The sequence below is a fragment of the Loxodonta africana genome, chromosome 3 (genome assembly GCF_030014295.1).
Source record: "Loxodonta africana isolate mLoxAfr1 chromosome 3, mLoxAfr1.hap2, whole genome shotgun sequence".
NCBI classification, from domain to species: Eukaryota; Metazoa; Chordata; class Mammalia; order Proboscidea; family Elephantidae; genus Loxodonta; species Loxodonta africana.
Window position 1 is genome coordinate 32782481 of NC_087344.1, and position 25679 is coordinate 32808159.

Here is a 25679-nt window from a genome sequence, read left to right on the forward strand (position 1 = left end):
CCGGGGGGTGGGGCATAGCTTGTTACTTTTTTTTTTTTTACTTAATATGAAACAGGGAATCCCTGGGTAGTACAAATGGTCAAGTGCTCAGCTGCTAACAAAAAGCTTGGCGATTCGAACCCACCCAAAGGCACCTTGGAAGACAAGCCTGGTGATCTGCTTCTGAAAGGTTATAACCTTGAAAACCCTGTGGAGCAGTTCTACTCTGCACACATGGGGTTGCCGTGAGACAGAATCAGCTTTTTTTTTTTTTTTTTTTGGTTTAAATATGAAAGAAAGATCTTTACCCACCAGATCCATAGAGTATACGTTTATTTTTTAACTTATTTTTATGAGAAGTTCCGAACACACTTGTCTTAGTCTCCTGGGACTGCCATAACAAAATACCACAAGTGGGTGGCTTTAAAGAATAGAAATTTATTGTCTCACCGTTCTGGAGGCTGGGCGTCTGAATTCAGGGCATCAGCAGGACCATGCTCTCTCTGTCTCTAAGGGAGGATCCTCCCCCACCTCTGTCAGTTTTTGGCAGCCCCCCGGAGTTTCTCAGCTTGTAGACGGATCCTCACACAGTCTTGCAACTACTGACTGTTTCTGTCTCTGTCCTTTCATAAAACACCACTGAGAAGAACTGATGGCTTTGAATTACGTTGTTGGCGAAGAACGAATGAACAAATCTCTCTTGGAAGAAAGAGCGTTCCTGGGAAGTGAGGATGGCAAGACTTCGTCTCACATACTTTGGCCATATTATCAGGAGGGACCAGTCTCTGGAGAATGACATCATTTGGTAGAGTAGAGAGTCAGTGAAAAAGGGGAAGGCCCTTGATGAGATGGATTGACCCAGTGGCTGCAACAATGGGCTCAAACATAACAATTGTGAGGATAGCCCAAGACCACACAGTGTTTTGTTCTATTGTACATGGTAGGATGGCAAAACTGACCAACCTGTTTGGTGGTCACAATTACACACAGTCCTGACCAATCACTAGGGTGGGAGTTCCAAGACCATGGCTAGAAGGGCTATATTAAGTAATTCCTTACAAGCACAATTCAATCTATAACAATCCCCAAAAGCAGAGACTCCATATTCCCACAACCAGGCTCAGCAGGGACCTACTTGGGTGGTGGGTGTGTGGGTGGGGGGATCCCTGTCCCTCTGCTCCCCTCCCCCACGTCTGGGTCAATCTGTTACCCCTTCATTTCACCAGCAAAGATTGTGCTGCCTTCCTGAAATACTCAGCCGAAATGTTAACTTGCACAAATGATTATTGCAGAAAAAAATTGTAAAAAGAAGCAAAGGAGATGGAAGAAGGGAGCGATGGGATGGGATGGGGTGAGTGTCACATGACCCCACCAGCCTTGCCTCGAGGCTCTCCTTGTCAAACCAGTTGCCATCCAGTTGATCCAATATGTATCAGAGTAGAATTGTGCTCCACAAGGTTTTCAATAGCTGATTTTTCAAAAGTAGATCCCCAGGCCTTTTTTCCAAGATGCCTCTGGGTGGACTCCATAGTCAACCCTTGAACTGCCAAACTTTTGGGTTAGCAACTGAGCGTGTGAACCATTTGCATCACACAGGGACTCCTGGCCACCCCAAATTGTACTTCCTTAATCTCCAGACCCCACTGTCCCACATGCAAATAGGGACACAGTCCCTGTGCCCTAGGTTTATTTAAGAAATTACTTTTTTTTTTTACTTCAGTAAATACACACCTGAGCATTGTTCTTAAAACTTGATACTTAAGAATGACACAAAATATGATCTGTCTAGAGGGATTAGAAAATACATTTGAGTATTGGAAAGCAATCCTGGTAACATTCCCACCTAAACCCAGGCTTCACCTACGAAGTGCGTGCCCAGTCCCTTCCAGCATCGTTGGGCTCCATCTTCAAGTCCACCCTGCGTGGGTCCGTTATGACCCTGAGGCTAACACAGCGAGCCCACGGTGGAGGCTGTATTTGAACCTGGATTTGCGGACTCCAGGGCCCGGCCATTTAATGCCCAAGGACCTCCAAAGTCATGGGAACAGGGATAGTTAAAACCCATTTCACAGCCGAGGAAAATAAGGCGCAGATCTTTCAGGCCCCAAACCAGGTGGTAACTAGCCAGGCCGGCCTGGTGACCTAGCCTAGGACTTATTCAAGTGGAAGTTGGACGGCGCATTGGGCAGGGGTTCCCATGGCAGCAACAGCCTGGAGGGAGGGTCTGCACTGGACAGAACCGGTCGGGGCTGCGCGTCTCTTTAAGGCTCAGGGCTATGTCTGGGAGATCGGTTTGGCGTGCTCTGTACCTTTAAGGAGGGAGAGGGGGCGGGGCTTGGGAGGCGGGCCTGAGGGATGACGTCATCCCCGCACCTCCGAGGCTCGCGGCCCGGCCTGGGCCCGGACGAGTCCTTTAAGGGGCGGCCGGTCGGCCGGCAGAAAAGAGCCTTAAAGGCGACGCGTGGCGCGATGGCGGCGGCCCCACGCGCGGCCGGGCGGCGCGGGCAGCCTCTACCGGCGCTGCTACTGCTGCTGCTGGCGTCGCCGCCCCTCGGCGGCCCGTCAGGCGCCGCCGCCTACTTCCCCGAGGAGCGCTGGAGCCCGGAATCCCCGCTGCAGGCTCCGCGAGTGCTCATCGCGCTGCTGGCGCGCAACGCGGCCCCCGCCCTGCCCGCCACGCTGGGCGCCCTGGAGCGGCTGCGGCACCCGCGGGAGCGCACGGCGCTTTGGTGAGCCGCCCGCCGGGGAACCCATCGGGGCGGGCCGGGCCCTGACGCTGCCTCCTGAGCCCCCATTACAGCGGGTCTTCACCGCATCCTGCCGGCTGACCCTTCATTGGGCCAGGCCCTGACCTGCCAGCTGACCCCCTATTAGCGCAGGCATGCACCGCATCCTGCCGGCGGGTGACCCCACTGTTTCGGGCCATTCTCTAACCTTGCCTGCTGCAGCCCTTTGGGGTGGTCCAGATCCTAACCCTGCCAGTTATAGCCCATTAAGGTGGGTCCGTACCGCGCGCGCCCTGCCTGCTGTCCCCCATTGGGCCGGGCTGGGCCCACACGTTCCCTCTGCTTTTTGTCCTAACTCCCTCCCTCACATTAGGTGGACTAGGCCTTGCTCTGCATGCTGCCCTCCACTGGGCTGGCCCAGATCCTAACCCTGCCTACTGTCCCTCATCCACCACGGCTCCACGCTGCGCCCCGCGGTCTGACCCGCCATTAGGGGAGCCCAGGTTCTGCCCTGGCTCTGCCGCCTACTGGGGCTTCCCGGGCTCATGTATGCCCTCTGCTTGCTGTCCTCCCCCTACCCTTCAATCCATTAGGGTGGGAGGACCAGCTTTATGCCTGTTGTCCCTAATAGGGAAGGTGAGGCCACTGCCCCGCCTGCTGGACCCCCATTAGGGCAGATCTGGACCCCACTGCTGAGGACTAACTTCCTAACTCCTCCCGGTATGTGGGGGCTGTCCAGGGGACCCAGAGCTTGCGGCACCTACCACATTGGGGGATTACTGTGGCCCCATCACCCTTGCACTAATGGGGAGTCCTACCCAGCTCCTGTTGCCACATGTACCCGCTCTGCCCCGTCGGAGTTCCAGGACCCCATCAGACCCTGGCCTTCCCTGACCAACCAGCGTAGGGGAGGAGATGGGACCCAAGGGTGGGGAAGTAGGGCGGAAATGGATCCTGCCTGGAAGAGGATGCGTTTGCTCATTGGAATCCGGCAGAGCCAAGGGGAAGCCTCATAGAGGGGACTTGGCACCTCCTGCTTTGTTTTCCCCATCTCGAAAATGGGGGTATTAATGTAACTCTCTTCCTGAGTTTGTCTCTTAGGATTAACCAGTTAGTGTGTGTGAGGCCCTTGGTGCTATCTACAGGGAGCAGAGATGTGGTTAGCATTCTCATCTGTGGTCCTGGTTATTATTACTGTCATCACGGCTCTGGATATTGTTGACTCAATAAGAATGCATTTGGGAAAATTAGCTCTGGGCTCATTGGTCAAACTGGACTTCCAAATGTACCCTCTTCCCTCTACCCCAGGTCCCACAGCCCCCGATAATCCAAGCACAGAGTTGGTGCTGAGCAGATGTTTGTTGAATGAATACTTGACTACAACCTGCTCTGAGGAGGTGTCGCTCTTAGGAGAGAATCAGGGAAGGCTGGCTGGATGGGAGTCAATTTTTTTAACTTGTTCATGCTGAGTCCCAAGGCATGGTTATAAGGCCCTACACCAAAACCACACCCATTGCCGTCGAGTGGATTCTGACTCATGGTGATCCTATAGGACAGAGTAGAACTGCCGTGATCCTATAGGACAGAGTAGAACTGCCGCATAGAGTTTCCAAGGAGTGCCTGGTGGATTTGAACTGCAGACCTTTTGGTTAGCAGCTGCAGCTCTTAACCATACGCCACTGGGGTTTCCAATATGAGACCCTAGATGCTTTTAAAACCCACAATTGCTAATGTATTTGTCAAAAGTTAGCTCATTCGATCCACTTAATAGCTCTGTGAGGTGTGTCCTTTCATCATGCCCTGGTTACACAGATGAGGAAACTAAGGCGGGGTGGGGGGGGAAGCATCTTGCCCAGGGCCACACAGCTGGTGGGAACTGAGCCAGGATATGGATCCTGAGTGGCCTCACCACTGCCTGGTCCTGCCTCAGTCTCCCTGCCTACACTGACTGTCCTCTTCTGACTGTAGGGTGGCCACTGACCACAACGCAGACAACACATCAGCTGTGCTGCGGGAGTGGCTGGTAGCTGTGAAGAGCCTGTACCACTCTGTGGAGTGGCGGCCGGCTGAGGAGCCTAGGTGAGTAGATGGGCCCTGTCCCTGCTCACACACCCTCCATGACTCCCTATTGCCCCAGGATGAAACCCCAGCCCCTCAGCCCAAATTTGCTGCCTTAAGCTCTGGCTGCTCTTACCCGTTCTTAGCTTCCACAATGAGTCATAATCTCCTTCCAGACCTTTGCCCCAGCCGTTCCTTCTTTCTGCCCTGAATTCCCTCACTCCTTGTCTTTCTGGAGAACACCCATGGCTGTGTTCCTGTCTCAGCCTCAACCCCAGGATGGCTGTGCTGTGTAGCTTCCCGTAACCCCCTGGGCAGCGCGGACTCTGCCTCCTCTCACCTTTCAGTTTCTTTCTTTCTCTCTCTCTCTTTCTCCTTTCTTTTCTCCTCTTCCCTTCCCCTCCCCACCTGCTGGAGACAGTGGTGGTTCAGGAGTAGAACATTCTCTCCTTCCATGCAGTAGACCTGGGTTCAACTCCCAGCCAACACACCTCACGTGCACCGGCCACCCATCTGTCACTGGAGGCTCGTGTGTTGCTGTGGTGCTGAATAGGTTTCAGCGGAGCTTCCAGACTAAGATGAACTAGGAAGAAAGGCCTGGCAATCGACTTCCAAAAATCAGCCAATGAAAACTGTATGGAGCACAACGGCCTGATCTGCAGCCTATCATGGGGATGGTGCAGGATGAGGCAACATTTCATTCCACAGTGTGTGGGGTTGCCTTGGGTCGAGGGCTGACTCGATGGCAGCTAACAACCCCATTCACTGCACAGACACACTCGGGCAGTGGTGTCACTAGGGCTAGTGTCATCCATGCGGTAACTCGTGGTGTCAGCCCCCCACAATGGGCCTCCTCCCATACCAGACCATACAGAATCCTTAATAATGATTTTTGTACTATTCTTACTCATAAATGGTGAGTCCTGTATACCACTACTTCTTTCCTTTAATTGCTACTTCACCCTCAAAAAACGTTAATTGATATAGGTTTACAAATACTAAGTACTACAATATTGTAGCTGAAACACCAGAAAATTTGACGAAATCAGAGTATAAAAACAGCAGTGGAAACAACGGTGCATGCTCGTAGCGTGCAGACACAACCACGTGACTGGAAACATGACTGTAACTGAGTAATAACGACAGCTCTGACCGAGCATTAGAAGGTTCAAAAAGTAAATTAGCACAGAGTTTTAGCCATGTAGGCATACTGATGCACGTAAGCTGGGCTGATGAAAAATGTTTTCATTGTTATTCTGTAGGGATATTTTTATAGACTGTCATTTTGGTGTCACCCCCTTGACAGAGTTATCTGGTGCGATCCGCACCCCCTGTGTTTCCCTAGTGATGCCACTGACTCAGGTTCTGAGATTTTTCCTGCTCTGTTTTCTTTTCCTGTCCCAGTGGCTCCCCTCACCTCTGGAGAACATCTTTGTTTGGCATTCAAGGGCCCTTCTCCCTCCACACCCCCAGCCACACTGAGCTTTCTCTGTCCTCTAAATCGCTGCATGTTTTCTCCCCTCCCGGCCTTTGTACGTGCTGTGCCCCTGCCTGGAGTTTCCGAGTAGCTCAAACAGTTCAGTGCTCAACTACTAACCAAAATGTTAGAGGTTCTAGTCCACCCAGAGGCCCTCAGGAGAAAGGCCTGACAATCTGTGTTGGAAAACTCAGCCATTGAAATCCCCATGGAGCACAGTTCTTTGACACACATGGAGTTGCCAAGTGTCAGGGTTGATTTGACTGCACCTGGGTTTTTATTAGTGCCCCTGCTGGGACACACCCCTCCCCTCCTCTTCTCTCCTTGCTTGTTGCTTCCCATCCACCAACTCCAGCTAACACATCCCTTCTTCTGGGAAGCCTGCGCTGACCATCCCCAAGGCTGGCTCAGGCACACTCTGGGCTCCAGCAGCGCGCCGTGCCTCCCACGTCACAGCGCCTCTCTGCAGGTTCTACCCAGATGAGGAGGGCCCCAAACACTGGTCTGACTTGCGCTATGAGCACGTCATGAAGTTGCGCCAGGCAGCCCTGAAATCTGCGCGGGACATGTGGGCCGACTACATCCTGGTGAGTTCCTGTGCCAGGCAGCCCACGGGTCACAGGAGGTCTGGGAGGTTCCCAGGGGAAGACTCTGCAGTGGAGTGCAGAGGGCATCCTTAACCCCATTTCACAGAGGGGTAAACAGAGGCTCCAAGAGGAGGAGTGAGTTGCCCAGGTAGCTCAGCTGGGGTTTGATCCTGGATTCTGCCCCCTGTGGTTGGACCCTTGAGTTGTCTCCACTTTTACCACCTCCGTAAATGACGCCAAACCTTTGTGACACCCTCCTCCCCCAGCAACACCTGGGTCATTTCCAAGAAGCGTGAGGACAGGGTCAGGCAGGGGGTTGTTAGAGACACTGAGTTGCTGAGGCCTGACTTTCACTTCTTTCTCATGGGTCCAAAGTGTCTTCTAGTAGGAAAGGGAACTGTTGAGTCTTGAACACAGTACTGTTGGGATCAGTGTCCATATGTCACTGGCCTTCTGTGGGCTCCTTAACCCTGTCCCCTTGACCTTGGTGTGATTCCGCCTGATTCTGTCCCCCAGTATAGATGGGCCTGGCTTGCCATGGCAGTTGAACACAATAACGCAGCCTAACAAAGCTCTGGTTGTCTTCTGTCTCTGGCCTAGGCCTCGAGCTGTGGTCAGAACCTTCTTCGTTTATTATTCAACGTGTGTCTACAAGCCCCTACCGTGTGCAGGTTCTGTGCCGGGCCCTGGGGACAAAGAGAGGACCAGCACAGGCTTAACCCACAAGGAAAGGCGGACATGACCAGAAAGCTAACAAAGCTGTGTGAGGGAGTATCTGAAGGCAGCCAGTGCTGGGAGGACATTGGAAAAAGCCGATGAGATGGCATGACCAGGGCCAGGGGCCTCCCTGAGGAGGGGATGCAAGCTGAGACGTAGGAGAGAAGGAGCAGCCTAGGGAAGCTGGAAGAACAGTGTTCCGGGCAGAGGGAACAGAGGTGGGAGCAGGTGTGGGGCATTCCAGGAATGGCAAGAAGACCAGAGTGGCTGGAACAGAGTGAACAAGGTGCGTGGTGGTGGTGCGGGGGCGTGGAAGGAGTGAGGTTGAAGTGGTGAGCAGGGGCTGGACCATGTAGGCTGAGGGAGAGATTTGACTTTCATACCGAGGGTACATGGGAGCCATAGAGAGTGTTTGAGCAGGGGAGGGCTATGGTTGGATTTGTGATTTTTAGAAGCCCACTGTGGCTGCTGTAGGAGCAGGGACTCTCCGGGTTAGGGGTGGAGTGACAGCAGGCCAGGGTGTTGGTTGTGTTGATTCCTTCCGAGTGAGACTCTGTCCCATGCCTCTCTCCTAGCTTCTGGTGATGGCCAGCGATCCTTGGCATCCCTTGCCTTGTGGATGCTGTGCTTTTGTTAGGTGCCGGTGAGCTGGTTTCGACTCATAGTGACCCTATGCACAACAGAACGAAACACTGCCCGGTCCTGCACCGCCCTTACAATCACTGTTATGCTTGAGCTCATTGTTGCAGCCGCTGTGTCAATCCACCTCGTTGACGGTCTTCCTCTTTTCCGCTGACCCTGTACTTTGCCAAGCATGGTGTTCTTTTCCAGGGACTGAGCCCTCGTGACAACATGCCCAAAGTATGTAAGACGCAGTCTTGCTATCCTTGCTTCTAAGGCCTTGTAGATAGGCCACTCCAATCTCCACTGTTTTCCCTCCATCTGTCTCTCTGTCTCTTTTGTATAAGGACTCCAGTCATGTAGGATTAGGACTCACCCTCCTGCAGTATGACCTCATGTTAACCCTACCTGAAAACACCTGCAAAGACCCTATTTCCAAACAAGGTCTCTCTGGAGAACCCTGCTGGAAGTACAGGGGTAGGTAACCCAGTAAGCAAGGTAAGCACAGGCTTACTTGTGCTTACTTATTAATCAATAGTGGACAAAATCTGCCCCTGTTAAAAAAAAAAAGGGATCGTAAATTTGAAAAGAGGCTTTGATTCTGTAGGGAGGTGCTATGGGGCTGGGAGAGAGACAGATGCCAGCCATACCTAGAAGCAGAATCTTTGATGTGGTGAAAAAAAATGTGAAATTATCCAGTACAGGTGATGCGGTAAGCAAGGTAAGCATCGTGCTTGCCTTGCCTGTTGGATGATCCACCCCTGTCGCTGTGCCAGTTGTATCAAACCAGTCCAGGGAAATCTCAGCTTCCCTTCCGTGGTCAGGCCAGACCCCAGCTGCTCTGCACAGCCCTTTCTCTGTCATCCTCATTCACCTGGGGCCAGGTTAGCAGGCACTGGCTTTGTCTCTCACCCCCATTCACCCAGGGCCTGGTCAGCAGGTACTAGTCTCTTCTGTCTCTAATCTCCATTCTACTGGGGCCAGGTCAGCGGGCATTGGCTCCTTCTATCTGTTGAAGGACTCACAAACTCCAGGGAATGGGCTATCTTTAAAAGGATACGAACACACAGGGTGAGGTCTGGGAGGGGTCTGGGCAGAGCTTCCATGTCCCCAGGGGACATGCATACCCTCCAGAGAGCAAAGCAGATGTTCACTGTGTCCACCCAGGAAGCTCGGCTAAGCCTCTGTCTTCCAAGGCCTTACCATGTGGCCGTGACAGACTGCATCATGCTTCCTGAGACTTAGTCAGCATTGGGCCTCCAGGTGATCTCTCTTGGTTTGGTCAGCCCTACTGATGGCCTCAGGCATGGTCTTTCTTTCAGGAACCAGGACCAAAGGCCAAACTGTTTGCTATGGAAGGGCCCGCACACCTCACACAATCCATAACAGCACCATCAGACCATTTTACAGAGGAGGAAGCTGAAGCTTAGTTGGGGGATGACAAGTCACCTGGTGGGGGTCACAGAGCCAGCAAGGCACAGAGGTGGGCAGAGACCACCCTGGACCATCTGCACAGGGCCGCCTTGTCCCGCTTCCCTGGGTTTTCCTTTTTGTGGTTTGAGGTGGGCTGGTTTTCACTGCTTCCCTCCCCCACCCCACAAACCTGGGTGGAACTCAAGGTGTTGGTTCAAAACTCAAAGCTGCCTTTGACACAAAATGGTATTTTTGTAAGTGCGGACTTTGGAAATTCACATTGGAGTGTGAATCATTGGTTTAATGTTTTAAAATTTTTATGAAAAAGCCTTTTTTTTCCCTTTTTACAAAAAAATTATGGATGTTAGTTTTAGGGAAAAAATAGAAGGAATATTTTTGTGGGATAGTATAGAAAATATACAAATTATAAGAGATAAGGAGCTTAAGAAAGAAAAAAAAACAAACCGTATAATCTTACCTCCCAGAGTGACCTACTTCCTGGCTGTGTTTTTTTTTTTTTTTAGGTGCAATTCATGTGACAAAATTGGCCATTTAAAAGTGAACAATTCAGTGGCATTTAGTCCGTTTACAAGGTTGTACAACAACCACCTCTGCCTAGTTCCAGAACATTCTCGTCACCCTAAAGGAGACTCCGTGCCCATTGTCAGTCACTCCCCACCCCCCTGCCCTCCAGCTCTAGGCAACCATGAATCTGCTTTCTGCCTGGATGGACTTGGCTGTTCTGGACATTTCATATGCGTGGGATCCTACAGCGTGTGGTCTTTTGTGACTGGCTTCTTTCACTGCGTAAATATAGCTCTGGAGGCCAGAAGTCTGAAATCAAGGTGTTGGCAGCATTGGTTCTCTCTGGAGGCTGTAGGGAAGGATCCTTCCTTGTGTCTTCCAGCTTCTGGTGGCTCCAGGCATTCCTGGGCTTGTGGCCACATCACTGCAAACTCTGCCTCTCTCTGCACACGCTTTCTTCTCTGTGTCTTGTATTATCGAGGTAAAATATACATAACAAAAAGTTTGCCGTTTTAACCATTCTTAAGTGTACAATTCAGTGACGTTAATTATATCCACCGTGTTGTGCAACCATCGCCACTATTTCCAGAAGTTTTTCATCACCCTTAACAGAAACGCTGTCTGTCCCCTTCAGCAATAACTTCCCCTTTCCCACTCCCCTCCCCCGCTTAACCTCTAATAAATTTCGTTTAGTCTCTATGGAGAAGTGGGATTGTACAATATTTGTCCTTTTGTGACTGACTGACTTCACTCAGCATAACGTTTTCAAGGCTCATCCGTGTTACAGTCTCTCTCAGTGCTTCATTCTTTTTTATACTGAGTAGTATTCCATTGTGTAGATGGACCTCATCGTTTATCCATTATCTGCTAATGGACATTTGGGTGGTTTCCCCCTTTTGGCTATTGTGAATAGTGCTGCAGGGACACAAATCTGTCTCAGCTTCTGCTTTCAAGTCTCTTGGGTCATGTGGTAATTCTATGTTTAACTTTTTGAGGAACCACCACACTGCTTTTGACAACAGTTGTACCGTTTGACATTCCCACCAGCAACACACAAAGGTTTCACTTTATCCACAGCTTTGCCAACACCTGTTATTTTCTGATGTTAGTCACCCTAGTAGATGTGGTATCTCATTGTGATTGTGATTTGCAGCTTGCTAATGCCGATGAGCATCTTTTCATGTGCTTCTTGGCCATTTGCAAATCTTCTCTGGGGAAATATCTATTTAAGCCCTCTGCCCAGTTTTTGATTGCATTGTTTGTCTTTTTGTTGTTGAGTTGTAGGAGCTCTTTATATATTCTGGATACTAAACCCTTATCAGATATTTAGTTCCCGCATCTTGTCTCCCAGTCTGTAGGTTGTTGGCTACCCATTTTTAAATGTCACGTAAGTGGAGGCACATAGTGCATTTGTTTCTGTGTCCAGTGTCTGTTATCAGCATCAGGCCTGTGCAATTCACTTGTGTTGCTAGAGACAGGGGCAGCTCAGTGGTAGAGTTCTCACCTTCCATGCAGGAGACCTGAGTTCAATTATGGGCCAGTGAACCTCATTCGCAGCCACCACCGTCTGTCAGTGGACGTTTGGGTGTTGCTTTGACACCGAACGTGTTTCAGCAGAGCTCCCAGATTAAGATGGACTAGAAAGAAAGGTCTGGCAATCGATTTCCAAAGACCAGCCAGTGAAAATCCTACAGATCATAACGGCCCTACCTGTAATCAATCATGGAGATAGTGCAAGACCGTTTTGTCCCGTTGTGCATGGGGTCGCCAGGTGTCCTGGGGCACACTTGATGACAGCTAACAGCAAGTGCTCTCATTTGCGTTGCTGTGCATAGTTCTGGTTTGTGTTTTTTTGTGTGTGAATAACACAATTTGTTATAAAGGGCAGAGATACACCGCCCTTAGTGAGGATTAAGGGGTCCCAGGTCACATCTGCTTCTCCAGCTTGGCCGGGCCCCTATCTTCTCAGGGGCCCAGGCTTTGCCTGAGCCGTTTTGAGTCGCAGCCCAATCCCGGGTTCACCCTGGCAGCCCACACTGATGCCATGTTGCTTGTTTTGCAGTTTGTGGACGCAGATAACCTCATCCTCAACCCTGACACTCTGACACTACTCATGGCTGAGAACAAGACGGTGGTGGCCCCCATGCTGGACTCACGGGCTGCGTACTCCAACTTTTGGTGTGGCATGACTTCCCAGGTCAGGAGGCTGCGGGGTCAGGGAGCGGGGCTGGGGGCCGTGGCTGGAGCCTCACTGATTGGCACACCACCCTGTGGTGAGCAGTTCACAAACACCATTGCCTTAAACATGAGGCAGCAGTGATTCACCGGTAGAGTTCTCGCCTCCCATGCAGGAGGCCTGGGTTTGATTCCCGGCCAGTGCGCCTCATGTGCAGCCTCCACTCTTCTGTCAGTGGAGCCCTGCATGTTGCTAGGATGCTGAACAGGTTTCAGCAGAGCTTCCAGACTAAGATGGACTAGGAAGAAAGGCCTGGCAGTCTACTTCTGAACATCAGCAGTGAAAACCCTACGGATCACAATGGTCCCATCTGCAACCAGTTGTGGGGATGGTGCAGAACCAGGTGGCCTTTCTCTGCATTGTGCTTGAGGTTGCCATGAGTTGGGAGCTGACTAGATGGCAGCTAACAACAACAATCCTTAAGCAGCCCTGTGAGGACAAGCCTAGGATCGTCCCCAGCATCTTAGTCTCCTGGGGCCATCTTAGCAAAATACTACAAGTGGGTGGCTTTAAAGAGTAGAAATTCATTTTCACAATTTTGGAGGTTGGGAGTTTGAATTTAGGGCATCAGCAGGACTATGCTTTTTCTTTGTTTCTCTCTTGGCCCTGAGGGGAGATCTTTGTCTCTCTCTGTGTCTGTAGCCCTGGGTGTCTCTCGACATTCCTTGGCTGCTTGGAGGTGTTTCTTCACTTGGCGTCTGTTTTCCTCCTGCGAGTCTTTCTGTGCTTACTCCACATTTTATATAAGACTCCACTCAGAAGGGATTACACCAGTTGAGCCTCATCTTAACTACATCTGCAAAGACCCTATTTCCGAGGTCGCATTCACAGGCACGGGGGGTTAGAAGGTGGACATATCCTTTTGGGGACACAATTCAACCCCCAGCATCTTCCTTGTCATCACACTCCTGATGTTCAATTTCTTTGTAATTCAGAGGAACCCAGGTGTTTGTAACCTTTCTTCAGCTTTTCGATTTTTTCCTCAGCTCATGCCTTTCTGGTTGAAGTGGTGGATGTCTTAGCTATCTAGGGCTGCTATAGCAGAAATACCACAATGGGTGGTCTGAAAGAGCAGATATTTATTCTTTCACAGTTCAGGGGGCTAGACGTCCCAGTTCAGGGCACCAACTTCAGGGGAAGGTCTCTCTGTCTCAGCTTCTCTAGCCCGCCACCTTGGAGCTCCTGGGCTTGTAGACTGGTCTGCCTGCCTTGTCTTCAGAAAGTGCCGGCCTGCCCCCTGTGTCTGCCTTTTTCTGTGCCCAGTCTCTCTTTATAACTCAAGAGTGATTGACTTAAAACTCACCTTATGCTGATATGGCTTCGTTAGCATAATAGAGTAAACCCTATTCCTAGATAGGATCACATCCACAAGAATGTTGTTGCTGTCTAGTTGCCATCCAGTCGATTCCAATTCGTGGCGACCCTGACCCCACATGTACAGCATAGAACTGCTCCATAGGGTTTTCAAGGCTGTGACCTTTCAGACGCAGATCACCAGGCCTGTCTCCCAAGGTGCTCCTGGGTGGGTTTGAACCAGCAGCCTTTTGGCTGGTAGCTGATTGCTTAACTGCAGCACCCAAGGGCACCTCCACAGGTGTAAGGATTAGGATTCCAACATGTATTTTGGGGGACACAATTCAGTCCATAACAGCCAGGGCTACAGATGGGTAACCATTTCCCTTTTTCTGTGGTTAACCTGCTGACTGAGGCTCTGCGGGAAGAGACCAGGCCTGACCCTGCCTGGAGCCAGGTCTCTTTCTGGGCTGTTCTTTGGGTCCCACCTTCCAGGTTCTAGCCTCACTTCTGGGGACCCCTACTCAGGACTCTTACCTCCATCCCCCACCCCCAGGGTTACTACAAGCGTACACCCGCCTACATCCCCATTCGCAAACGGGACCGCCAGGGCTGCTTCCCAGTGCCCATGGTGCACTCGACTTTCCTGATCGACCTGCGGAAGGCAGCCTCCAGAAACCTGGCCTTTTATCCACCCCATCCAGACTACACCTGGTCCTTTGATGATATCATCGTCTTCGCCTTCTCCTGCAAGCAGGCAGGTGAGCACATGGAGTAGGAGCATCTGGCTGGTTCCTTGGGGTCCTCACGGAACAAGGCCAGACAGCTGACAGAAGGCTTACAGAACCAAAAGTGTAGGGTGCAGGAGTGCCTTCAGGCATGGCTGTATCCAGGTGTTCAGATGATGCCACCAGGACTCAGGCTGTCTCTAGCCCTGGCTTTGTGGGTTGGCTTTACTCTCCAGCTCCTTAAGACCGCTTTATTGAAGGTTAAGGACCCCAGGTGGTACAAATGGTTTGGCTTGACTACTAAGTGGTACCATGGAGGAAAGGCCTAGTGATTTCCTTCCATAGGATTATAGCCAAGAAAACCCTGTGGAATGGTTCTACTCTATAACATGTGGAGTCACCATGAGTCCAAATCAATGCCATGAAAACTTTGTTTAATGGAAAGTTATCTTCAACTCTATACTTAGCTGTATTCTCCAGGTTTTATGTAGTTGAGCATGTATTTATCATATAATCAGGAAAAGAATGTTTTAAAGACATTAGAGATATGCTGACTTGACATTTATTCTAAACCAGGGGTTAGCCTGGTGCTCAGTTCTGTCCCACACCCTCCCCACCTTACCTGCCTCTAGAAGGTTCTGTTTGTGACTCCCCCTGTTGGTGGGAGATGGAATGACATACTCCACCAGTGTGGGGTTTTTTGTTTTTTTTAATTTTTTTAATTAATTTTTAATTGTAGTAAATATGTCTGTAACAAAACATATGCTATTTCAACATTTTTTACGTGTACAATTCTGAGACATTGATTACATTCATCTTGTTATGCGACCATTACCACTATCCATTTCCAAATTTTTCCATCACCCTTAACAGAAGCTCAGTGCCCACTAAGCAGATTCCCCCTTTCTCCTCCCTCCCGTTGCTGGTAACCACTCTCTATACACTTGCCTATTCTAGATATTTTATATAAGTGGGATTACAAAATACTTGTCCTTTTCCGACCGACTTCCTCACTGTCATATTTTCAAGGTTCATCCATGTGGTGGCATGCATCAGAACTTCATTTCGCTTTAGGGCTGAATAATATTCCATTGTGTGGACGGACCACATTGTGTTTATCCATTCATCTGTTAATGGACACTTGCGTTGTTTCCACCTTTGGCTGTTGTGGGTGTGCTGCTGTGAATATTGGTGTGTATTTATCTGTTAAGCCTCTGCTTTCAGACTCTTGGGGACATACCTAGGGTTGGGATTGCTGCGTCACATGGTAATTCTATGTTTAACTTTCTGAGGAACTGCCAGACTGTGTTCTACAATGGCTGCATCATTTTACATTCCCACCAACAATGGATGAGGGTTCCAATTTCTGCACATAGTCGCCAACACTTATTATTGTCCGTTTTTCTGATATTAGACATAATTTTTTTTTTTAAGGGGGTGTGAGGGGGTCCATGGGTGATGCAAACGGTTATGCACTCAACTGCTAACCAGAAGGTTGGAGGTTTGAACCTACCCAGGGGTGCCTTGGAAGAAAGGCCTGACGATCTACTTCCAAGCAGTTAGCCATTGAAGGCCCTATGGAGCACCGTTCCACTCTGAAACACACGGAGTCGCTAGGAGTCGGAATTGACTGGATGGCAACTGATTTGGTTTTGGGTTTAGTGAGCGTGAAGTGGTATCTCATTTCCCTAATGACTAACAACCTTGAACATCTTTTCATGATTTATTGGCTGTACAAGGCACTTTTTTTTTTTTTTGTAATTCTGTTTTTTGTTTTTTTACAAGGCATATTTAACAGCTCTGGAGTTTTCCCTTGTATCAACCAATGACATTACAAATGTTTCTGGTTTCTCACCCTCTGAATGGTCAACAGGGAGCATCCAGTGTGCCTGGCTGCCCACTCACATTTGAGGCTCTGTTCTGGCCATAATCCCTGGTGGAGCACTGAGGAGTCTGCCAGCGACAGCCACTGCTGGACCCCTGCCCCTTGCCCTTTGCTGGGCTATGGTGCCGTCCCTGCCCCTGCTGCCTCCTTGCTCTCTGGCTGTCTCTTTGTTCTGATTTTTGCCTGTTGTTCTCTTGGCCCCAGAGGTGCAGATGTACGTCTGCAACAAGGAGGTGTATGGCTTCCTGCCAGTGCCACTGCGGGCACACAGCACGCTCCAGGATGAGGCCGAGAGCTTCATGCACGTGCAGCTGGAGGTCATGGGTGAGTCCAGGCGATTCCGCACTGCTTGTATCCCACGTCACCCCGTGCACACTAAGTTGATCAAAGAGAGATGTGTACTGGACAGTGATAAAACAGAGTCCCTGGGTGGTGCAAATGGTGAACATACTCACTCCTAACTGAAAGGTTGAAGGTTTGAGTCCACGCAGAGGTGCCTCAGAAGAAACGCCTGGTGATCCACTTCCTAAAAGTCAGCCGCCAAAAGCCATGACACACGTGGGGTCACCATGAGTTGGAGTCAACTCGATGGCAAGTAGTTAATGTTAAACCAGGCCAGGGTGACTTTTATTCAAAACAATTATAGTAAGGGAGCAAGAGTCCTGGGTGGCACAATGATTAAGCTCTCGGTTGGTGGTTCAAACCCACCCAGAGGCACCTGGGAAGAAAGACCTGGCAATCTCCTTCTGAAAGATCACATCCATTGAAAATCCTATAGAGCAGTTCCACTCTACACAGGGGGTCGCCATGAGTCAGAACTGACTCCACGGCGACTGACAACAACATAGCAAGGGAGGGGAAAGGATAAGGGACAGGAGGAAGGGACACTGTTGTGGGGGGGGACCAGGACAGTTGGGGGAGTGAGAGAGACCCAGAACTCAGTCTGAGCTGCAGCTTGCTCAGAGAACTGCGAGCCTTTTAAAAGAACGTGAGGGTTTATATGAATGTCTAGAACAGGTAGATGTATGGGGCAGCGGTGGTTCAGTGGTGGAGCTCTCGCCTCCCACACGGGAGACTGAGGTTCGGTTCCCATCCATTGCACCTCATGGGCAGCCACTACCCATCTGTCAGTTGAGGCTTTAGGATGCAGCACAGATTTCAGCAGAGGTTCCAGACTAAAACAGACTAGGAAGAAAGGCCTGGCAATTGACTTCCAAAAGGCTGCAGCCTTGAAAACCCTATGGAGGAGTTCTACTCTGCACACATGGGGTTGCCGTGAGTTGGTACACACTTAATGGCAACTAACAACAACACTGCTACTAGAAGGTTCTATCTTTGACTTTTCTTTATGGCTGGACATGGAATGGGCACCTGTCCTTCTTGTTTTGGGGATATTTTTGGGTCTTTACAAGAGTTAGAACAATCCCGAGTGGTGCAAACTGAGGCACCTTGGAAGGAAGACCTGGCAATCTACTTCAGAAAAATCAGCCATTGAAAATCCTATGGAGCCCAGTTCTGCTCTGACACACATGGGGTCACTGTGAGTCAGAATCAATTCAGTGACAATTGGTTTGGTAATGTGTTCAAGGTTCATCAAGCTTGTTTTTTTCTAATTAAAATGTACATCCAAAATAAGAGCGTCTTCCACATACAAGTTTTCCACAGGTTCTGGGCCCTTAATGTAATATTTGATGCCTTTAAGAAATATGTCTGCCTTTTTTATTGGAAGAGAAAATATACTTGTTAAAAGTGCATGGGATCAAACTGTTTTCTCTCCAACAGTTTGGTGTGTGTCAAACCTCGACAGGAATCCCTGAGTGGAGCAAGCAGTTACGCACTTGACTATTAGCTGAAAGGCTGGCAATCTGAACCCACCCAGAGGCGCCTTGGAAGACAGGCCTGGCAGTCTGCTTCTGGAAGGTCACAGCCTTGAAAACCCTATGGAGCAGTTCTATTCTGCACACTTGGGGTTGCGGTGAGTCAGAGTCAATACCTGGACAAACAGACAGACACAGGCCCCCCCCGCACTCCCATAGTTGCTCATTGTGAAGTTTTCTCATTTTCATACATTGGAATACAGCAGCCCTTTATATACACCCCTTGCCTTGCCATTCTGTCTCATGCCAGAACTGCACCCAAAATCAACCGTCCCTATTTTCTGTGGTGAAACTCAGGGCTCAGTAGCTGTGAACCAGCCCCACCTTGCCTTAATGAGCCTTACCAGTGGACGAGGGTTCCAGTCTCTCGCCACTACTTGTTATTTTCCATTTTTTCTTATCTTTTATCACAGCTGTACTGGTGGGTGTGAAGGGGTTATGATTACTTTTTTCCACGTGTACAATTCAGTGCCATTGATTACATTCTTCAAGTTGTGCAGCCATTCTCACTATCCTTTTCTAAATCATTCCATCACCATTAATGTAAAGTCACTGCCCACTAAGCAAAAACTCCCCCATCCTCTCCCTCCCACCCCTGGTAACCGCTAATCATCTTTGGTTTCTATATATTTGCTAATCTGTTGTGAGTGAGGTCCTACGGTATTTGTTCTTTTGTGACTGACTGATTCCACTCACCATGAGGTTTTCAAGGTTCATCCATGTGTGGTACGCATCAGGCCTTCGATCTCTTTATGGCCGAGCGGTGTTGCAGTCTATGGATGGACCACGTTGTGTTTATCCATTCATGTGTTGGCGAACATTGTTTCCTTTCGGCTTTTGCGAAAAGTGCTGCAGCAAACAGAACATCGGTGTACAGGTTTCTGTTTGCGTTCCTGCCTTCACTTCTCCGGGGTGTATACCTAGTATTGGGATTTTGGGGCCGTAGAGTCATTCTATGCTCAACTTTTTGAGGAACTGCCAAACTGCTTCCCACAGCCGGTGCACCATTTTACAATCCCACCATCACTGCAGGAGGGCTCCACTTTCTCCAGAACCTCACCAACACTTGTTGTTTTCTGTTTTTTTTTTTTTTTTTTTTTTTTATTATTGCCATTCTAATGGGCTGAGGTGCTATCTCATTGTGGGTTTGATTGGCATCTCCCTAATGGCTAATGGGGAACCCTGGTGGTGTAGTGGTTAAGTCCTCCAGCTGCTAACCAAGAGGTCAGCAGTTCGAATCCACCAGGTGCTCCTTGGAAACTATGGGGCAGTTCTGCTCTGTCCTATAGGGTTGCAATGAGTCGGAATTGACTCGATGGCAGTGGGTTTGGTTGTTTTTTTTTAATGGCTAATGACATGAGCATGCTCTCACGTGCTTGTTGGCCATTTGAATATCCTCTTTGGTGAAATGTCTTTTTGAGTCCTCTGCCCATTTTTTGGATTGGATTGTTTAAATTTTCGTTGTTAAGTTGTGGGTCTTGATTACTTTTAAAAACTTCTTTGATGTGTGTGATCTCCTTGCCTTTTTCATGAAAGTCTTGTGAAATTTATCGTCCTCATTTTATAGAAGAGGAAAGCTGAGGCCCAGACAAGTCAGGGGCACACAGCTTTTGACCCTTCACTTTTTCCTTCCAGGAGTAGTTATTGTGTGCCTGCTGTGTGCCAGGCCCCATGCTTCGGGACCCTGTGTAAACAGGCAAACTAGGGCGTGGCCCCACAGGCTCACAGGGAGACAGGCACGTGGCCAGGGAGCTAGAACAGCGGTATCAGGGCTTTGATGGCAGAAGCCCGGGCACTGTCGGGGTCCAGAGGAGGCCCTGACCCAGCCTGGGGAGGTCGGGGGTCCCCAGGGAGAATGTGTGGGAGCTGAGAACCAATGGCTGAGGAGGGGGAGGGCAGAGGACCCGCCTGTGCAGAGGTCGGGAGGTGGGAGTGGGTGAGTAGGGGGCCATGAAACAGCTGGAGGAACCGGTACGGGGAGGTGGGGTGGAGAAAGATGAGCTAAGACATTGTAGGTGGGATGCTGTAGGGGGGCCTGGTAGGGCCTGGAATGCCAGGCTGCGGGGCTCTGGGTAATAGGAAGCCATGGACGGGGTGGGAATGCAGTATTGGAAAGAGGCTGGAGGCTGGTTCTGGAAGGGAGGCAGTGCGTCCCCCTACGCCTGTGACTCAGGGACCCAACGATACCCTAGTCCTCCTGGAAGGGCGCCAGTGACCCCGCAGCCTCTCTCTCCCCGCAGTGAAGCACCCGCCGGCGGAGCCATCCCAGTTCATCTCCGTGTCGGACCAGACACCAGACAAGATGGGCTTTGATGAGGTGGGTGGGGCCTCCCCGAGGGCGGGGCGGGGCCTGGGGTCTGTGGTCCGACTGGAGGCTCCGGCTGCAGGTCTTCATGATCAACCTGAAGCGGCGGCAGGATCGGCGGGAGCGCATGCTGCGGGCACTGCGGCTGCAGGGGATCGCCTGCCGGCTGGTGGAAGCCACAGATGGCAAGTGAGTCCCAGCCCTGGGGAAGGGGGACATGGGTGTAGACCATACTGGTGGAGGCCCTAGGTAGCAAGTGAGCCCTGATCCTCAGGGAGGGACTGGGGGAGTGTGAGGGCACCCATGTAGACCCTGCCGGTGGAGGCTGTAGATTGACTTGTGGGGGAGGGGCGGAGGCAGGGCCAGACACTGGGGTAGACCACACCAGTGGAGGTGGTGGACAGCAAGTGAGTCCCAACCCTGGGTGGAGGCATCAAGTCCAGACAGGTCTAAGCCACCATGTCCTGGAAGGCTGGGCCTGTGGTGTCCAGGAGGAGCGCTAACTGTGGAAGAGTAAAGCAGGGTGCTTAGCTGGAGGGAAGTGCTGATGGTGGACTAGCAGGCAGTGTTGGTCTCCTGTGTAACTCCACTCCTTCCTCATAGAGCCATGAACACCAGCCAGGTAGAGGCACTGGGCATTCAGATGTTGCCAGGCTACCGGGACCCCTACCATGGGCGGCCCCTCACCAAGGGCGAGCTGGGCTGCTTCCTCAGCCACTACTCCATCTGGAAGGAGGTGGGTGCTGTGGGGGGTAGCGCTGGGGCTCCTTGTGGATTTTGGGAGGGACCAGAGGGTCAAGCAGGGAGCTGCCCATAGCCCATGCTGCTTTGCACGATGAAAACAAGCATGGCCTCTATTTAGCGATTGCTTCATGGGAACTGTCTCATTTTGGCCCAAGCACCCCTGGGTGGGGTGGATGCTTTCCTTCCATTGTGCAGATGTGAAAACTGAGGCAGGAGAGGGTTAAGGATGAGCGGGATGAGCTCTATGTGCAAAGAAGGTGCTTCCCAGCCTGAGCCTCAGTTTTCCCAAATGATAGTCATGAGCTCAGGGGGCGGTCATGAGGATTGTCAGGCTCATTCTTTCAGGGGGTATCTGCCAGGCATCTATGGTGTGCTCTGAGCTGGTGCTGGAGATGTGGCAGCTGCCAAGACAGACCCGGCCCTCCTCAGGGCCTCACAGTTAAGAGAGGTGGGAGACTAATGATATAAACCACAAAGAGATAAATATTAAAGTAATGATAAGTGAGGTGTATGTCCACAGCATAGGACTATGAATTGTCCTCAGTGAGGCAGATTTGGGCCTGCTGGGTAGGTGATATTTGAACTGAGACATGAAAAGTGAGGGGGAACTGGCCTGCTGCTTTCTGGAGGAATATACTCTGGGTGAAAGGTACAGCATAGGCAAAGGCCCTGAGGTGGGAGCCACCTGTGTGAGAGGAGCAGCAAGGAGGAGGGGAGGTGGTGGCTGAAAGGTCCCTGCAGCCATGGGGAAGGGTGTGTATTTGCCTCTCTCCTGAGTTGCCGCCTCCAGGGCCAGACTCAGCCTTGGTCTCCCTGGGCCTTTGGTCTCCCTGTGACCTGGGCAGGGCATCCCCCTCAGGTGGTGGACCGGGGACTGCAGAAATCGCTGGTATTTGAGGATGATCTACGCTTCGAGATCTTCTTCAAGAGGCGCCTGATGAACCTCATGCGAGATGTGGAGCAGGAGGGCCTGGACTGGGACCTCATGTGAGTAGGAGAGCCTGAGGTGTACTGGGGATCGGGGCGGGGTCAGGGTACCCTCGGACAAAAGCCCATTCTCCACCCTGGACCACCAGACGCCACGGGGTTTGGCCCTGCAGACTCCTCACCCTCCACCCTCCTTGCACCCCACACCTGCCAGGCCTGCCGCCACCCCAGGCCTTGACAATGCTCTTTGGGAGGCGGGAGGAGGGCTGCGGTGCAGCTGAGTAACACTCTGTCTATGCCCCAGCTATGTGGGCCGGAAGCGCATGCAGGTGGAGCACCCTGAGAAGGCCGTGCCCCGCGTGAGGAACCTGGTGGAGGCTGACTACTCTTACTGGACACTGGCTTATGTGCTGTCCCTGCAAGGCGCCCACAAGCTGCTGTCCGCCAGGCCACTTGCCAAGATGCTGCCTGTGGATGAATTTCTGCCCGTCATGTTTGACAAACACCCAGTGTGAGTGGGTTGGTAGATGAGTGGGTGGGAAAGCAGGCTCACTGGCGGGGGGTGCAGTGGTGCTTCAGGTTTAGGGGCCCCAGGGAGTATTCTCCTTCCCTCTGTCCCCTGCGCCCTCCATCTGCCTCTCCCTCTGTCCCTTCTCATCCCTGCTCCTTCCATCTGTCCCTGCTCTGTCTCTCTGCCCCTTCCTCTGTCCTCTGCTCCCTCCATCTGCCCCTTCTCTGTCTCTGCTCCATCCATCTGTCCCTCCTTTGTCTCTGCTCCATCCATCTGTCCCTCCTTTGTCCACTGCTCCCTCCAATATCACCTTGCACCCTGTGCCCACTTCTGCCTCTGTTTGTCCCTCCTGCAGGTCTGAGTACAAGGCCCACTTCTCCCCCCGCAACCTTCGTGCCTTCTCAGTGGAGCCGCTGCTCATTTACCCCACACACTACACAGGTGATGATGGCTACGTGAGCGACACGGAGACGTCAGTTGTGTGGAACAATGAGCATGTCAAGACTGACTGGGACCGCGCCAAGTCTCAGAAGATGCGGGAGCAGCAGGCGCTGAGCCGTGAGGCCAAGAACTCTGATGTGCTACAGTCCCCGCTAGATAGCGCGGCCCGTGATGAACTTTGAAGGGTCAGTGCAAAAATAACAAAATAACCAAAAAATACAGCATCCCTCGCCGGGGCAGCTCAGGCTATATCAGAACCCCCCAGCAAGCTGTGGCATCTCTTCTCAACTCAGGGTGCATCCAGTCACCAACAGCTCATAACGGATCACCCACTTTATGCCAGGCATAGGGCTGGGCACCGGGAAATTGGGTGGGAAGTAGACATCTGCATTCACCTGTTCACATGCCCAGCGTTTATTAAGCACCAGTTCCTGTGCTATGGCAATGAATGAGGCATTATTATCACCTCAATCAGCTGTTGATTGAGTTGTCAAACAACATATATATTGATCCCCTACGAAGAATCAGCCCTGGTGGCGCAATAGTTGAGCACTCAGCTACTAACTGAAAGTTTGGCTGTTCAAACCCACTCAGCAGCTCTGTAAGAGAAAAGACCTGGCAATCTGCTCCTGTAAAAGTTACAGAAAGAAAACCCTGTGGGGCAGTTCTACTCTGTCATATGGGGTCAGGTCAGTATGAGTCAGAATCAACTCAATGGCAACTAATAACAACAACTAGGAATTGGGCACTAGTGATGCACATTCAGATTTTAAACTCATTCAAGTATTTATTGAGCACCTACTGTGTATTGGGCTCCATCTCAGATGCTGGGAATATTGAGATGAATGAGACACTTTGATTCCTTTATTCAGACATGTATTATTGTGTGCTTGGTGACACAAAGCTCTTGTCATTGACTCAGTGGCATTTATTGAGTGCCTGCTGTGTGCAAGAGCTGAGCTAGGTGCTGGGGCTAGCATTAAACAAGGTGCTTTTCATTATTTCGTCGGTTTCTTCCCACATGCCTGAAGAACACCTACTATGTGCTGGGCATGAGAAATACAAAAGTGCGTGTGACTTTTGTCTAGTCCCATTTTTTATCACCTGCCGGGTACTGGGCCCGGTGCCAAGTGCTGGGACACATGAACAAGATGAGTTCCTTCATTTCTTCATGGAGCAAGCATTTATTGAGCACTTTCTGTGTGCCAGGCCTCTTGGACTCCCAGTTGGGTGGGGGACTGAGTTTGATTATTCTTTGTCCCTCCATCACCCAAGCTGTGTTGCAGACAACACCCCTCACCCCCCAGGGGAAAGGTGGCTCTTGCCCCACCTATTGCCCAGCTCCCCATGGGTGGGTGGCAAGATGGGTGGGGGCTGGGTCTCCCTTGCCCACCCTGGCCCCATTTCTTTGGCCTCCCTACCCTCGCATCTCAGGTGTGGTCTCTGCCTGCTTGATGAGGTTTTCCGTTCAAGCCTTTGCGGGGATCATGTGTTTGGGGGCCTTCTGGGGGAGCAGCTGCATGGGTAAGGAGGGGCCCTGGGGCAAAATGTTTCTAGCAACACTCTGGTGGGCTTCCCACGCCTTCAGCCTGAATTGAATGTCCGAGCCAGCCAGCGGTGTGTCACCCTCTTGAGGGTAACGGTACTTGCCTGGTTGGCTCCTGGGTAACTTGCTTATTTTTTAAATAAATTTTCTGGTTGGTTTTCACTTAAGTCTGATTCCTTCATGGTCCTTCACTCTGCTCACTGCCACTTTCCCCCCTTTCTTCCCCTCCGCCTGCCCCCGCTGCTGGTTGATAAAACCAAGCAGTTGCTGTTGAGAAGCCAATTGGTGGAGCGAGTGTGGGGTGAGAATGTAGTGACGACTTCGTGTCTCAGCTGCCCCATACAGTGCCCTGGAAATAGCCCAGGGACAGATGGCAGACCTTGCTCTATCTTGTGGGGTCCACTGCAGCATTGTCTCAGGTGACTTACAGTGGGAAGGAAGAGGGGCTGTCCTGGTTTGGGATTTCCAGAAAACAGATGCTAAGATGAGGACCTGTGGGCTATCCTGGAGGTGACCCCAGGAAGCCCTGGTGGGAGGTAGGGAACAGAGACAGGGAGGGGGCACCCATGAGCACATGGATCCTGGGCAACCCAGTCTCCATCCTGCTGGGGAGCTCAGGGAGACAGCATAGAGCACATACCTCAAAGTGGCCCCACCCAGGGGTGAGGGAGACAGTGTTTATCTACATCCAACCTCATTTGGATTTCCCAGAAAAGGGACCCCAAGATGAGGATTTCAGAGCACATGGGGCATCTAGGAATCGATCCCAGGAAGCCCATGCTGGGGGTGGGGAACTGAGACAGGAAGGGAAGGAGCCCTTCAGGGGCACCAAAGCCAGTGATGCTCTTTGTGGGAACCGGAGTTCAGTCCTGCTGGGGAACTCAGGGTGATATCATAGAGCGCAGACCTCAGAGTGGTTCCACTTGAGGAGCAAAGGCAAAAAAACAAAAAGAAACCACTGCCATTGAGCCTGTTCTGACTCATGCAAGCCAGTGTGTTACAGAGTAGAGCGAAGCTCCACAGGGTTTTCTTGGCTGTAATTTTTACAGAAGCAGATCGCCAGGACTTTTCTTCTGAGGCACC

The 25679-nt window shown here is 51.2% G+C and overlaps 1 protein-coding gene across 2 annotated transcripts; it reads left to right on the forward strand.

The window, feature by feature from the left end:
- Positions 1-2433: 2433 nt before the first annotated feature.
- COLGALT1 (collagen beta(1-O)galactosyltransferase 1) lies at positions 2434-24758 on the forward strand. 2 transcript variants are annotated; one of them, XM_064280948.1, is made up of 12 exons: positions 2434-2708; positions 4674-4784; positions 6710-6827; positions 12166-12300; positions 14189-14393; positions 16450-16569; positions 20363-20439; positions 20510-20616; positions 21031-21163; positions 22031-22158; positions 22403-22609; positions 22965-24758. In XM_064280948.1, the coding sequence occupies exons 1-12, from the start codon at positions 2449-2451 to the stop codon at positions 23230-23232; spliced, it is 1869 nt and encodes a 622-aa protein (XP_064137018.1). In that variant the 5' UTR covers positions 2434-2448; the 3' UTR covers positions 23233-24758. The 2 variants fall into 2 exon arrangements, with proteins under 2 accessions (XP_064137018.1, XP_064137019.1); XM_064280949.1 differs by lacking the exon at positions 16450-16569.
- The last annotated feature ends 921 nt before the right edge of the window (positions 24759-25679 follow it).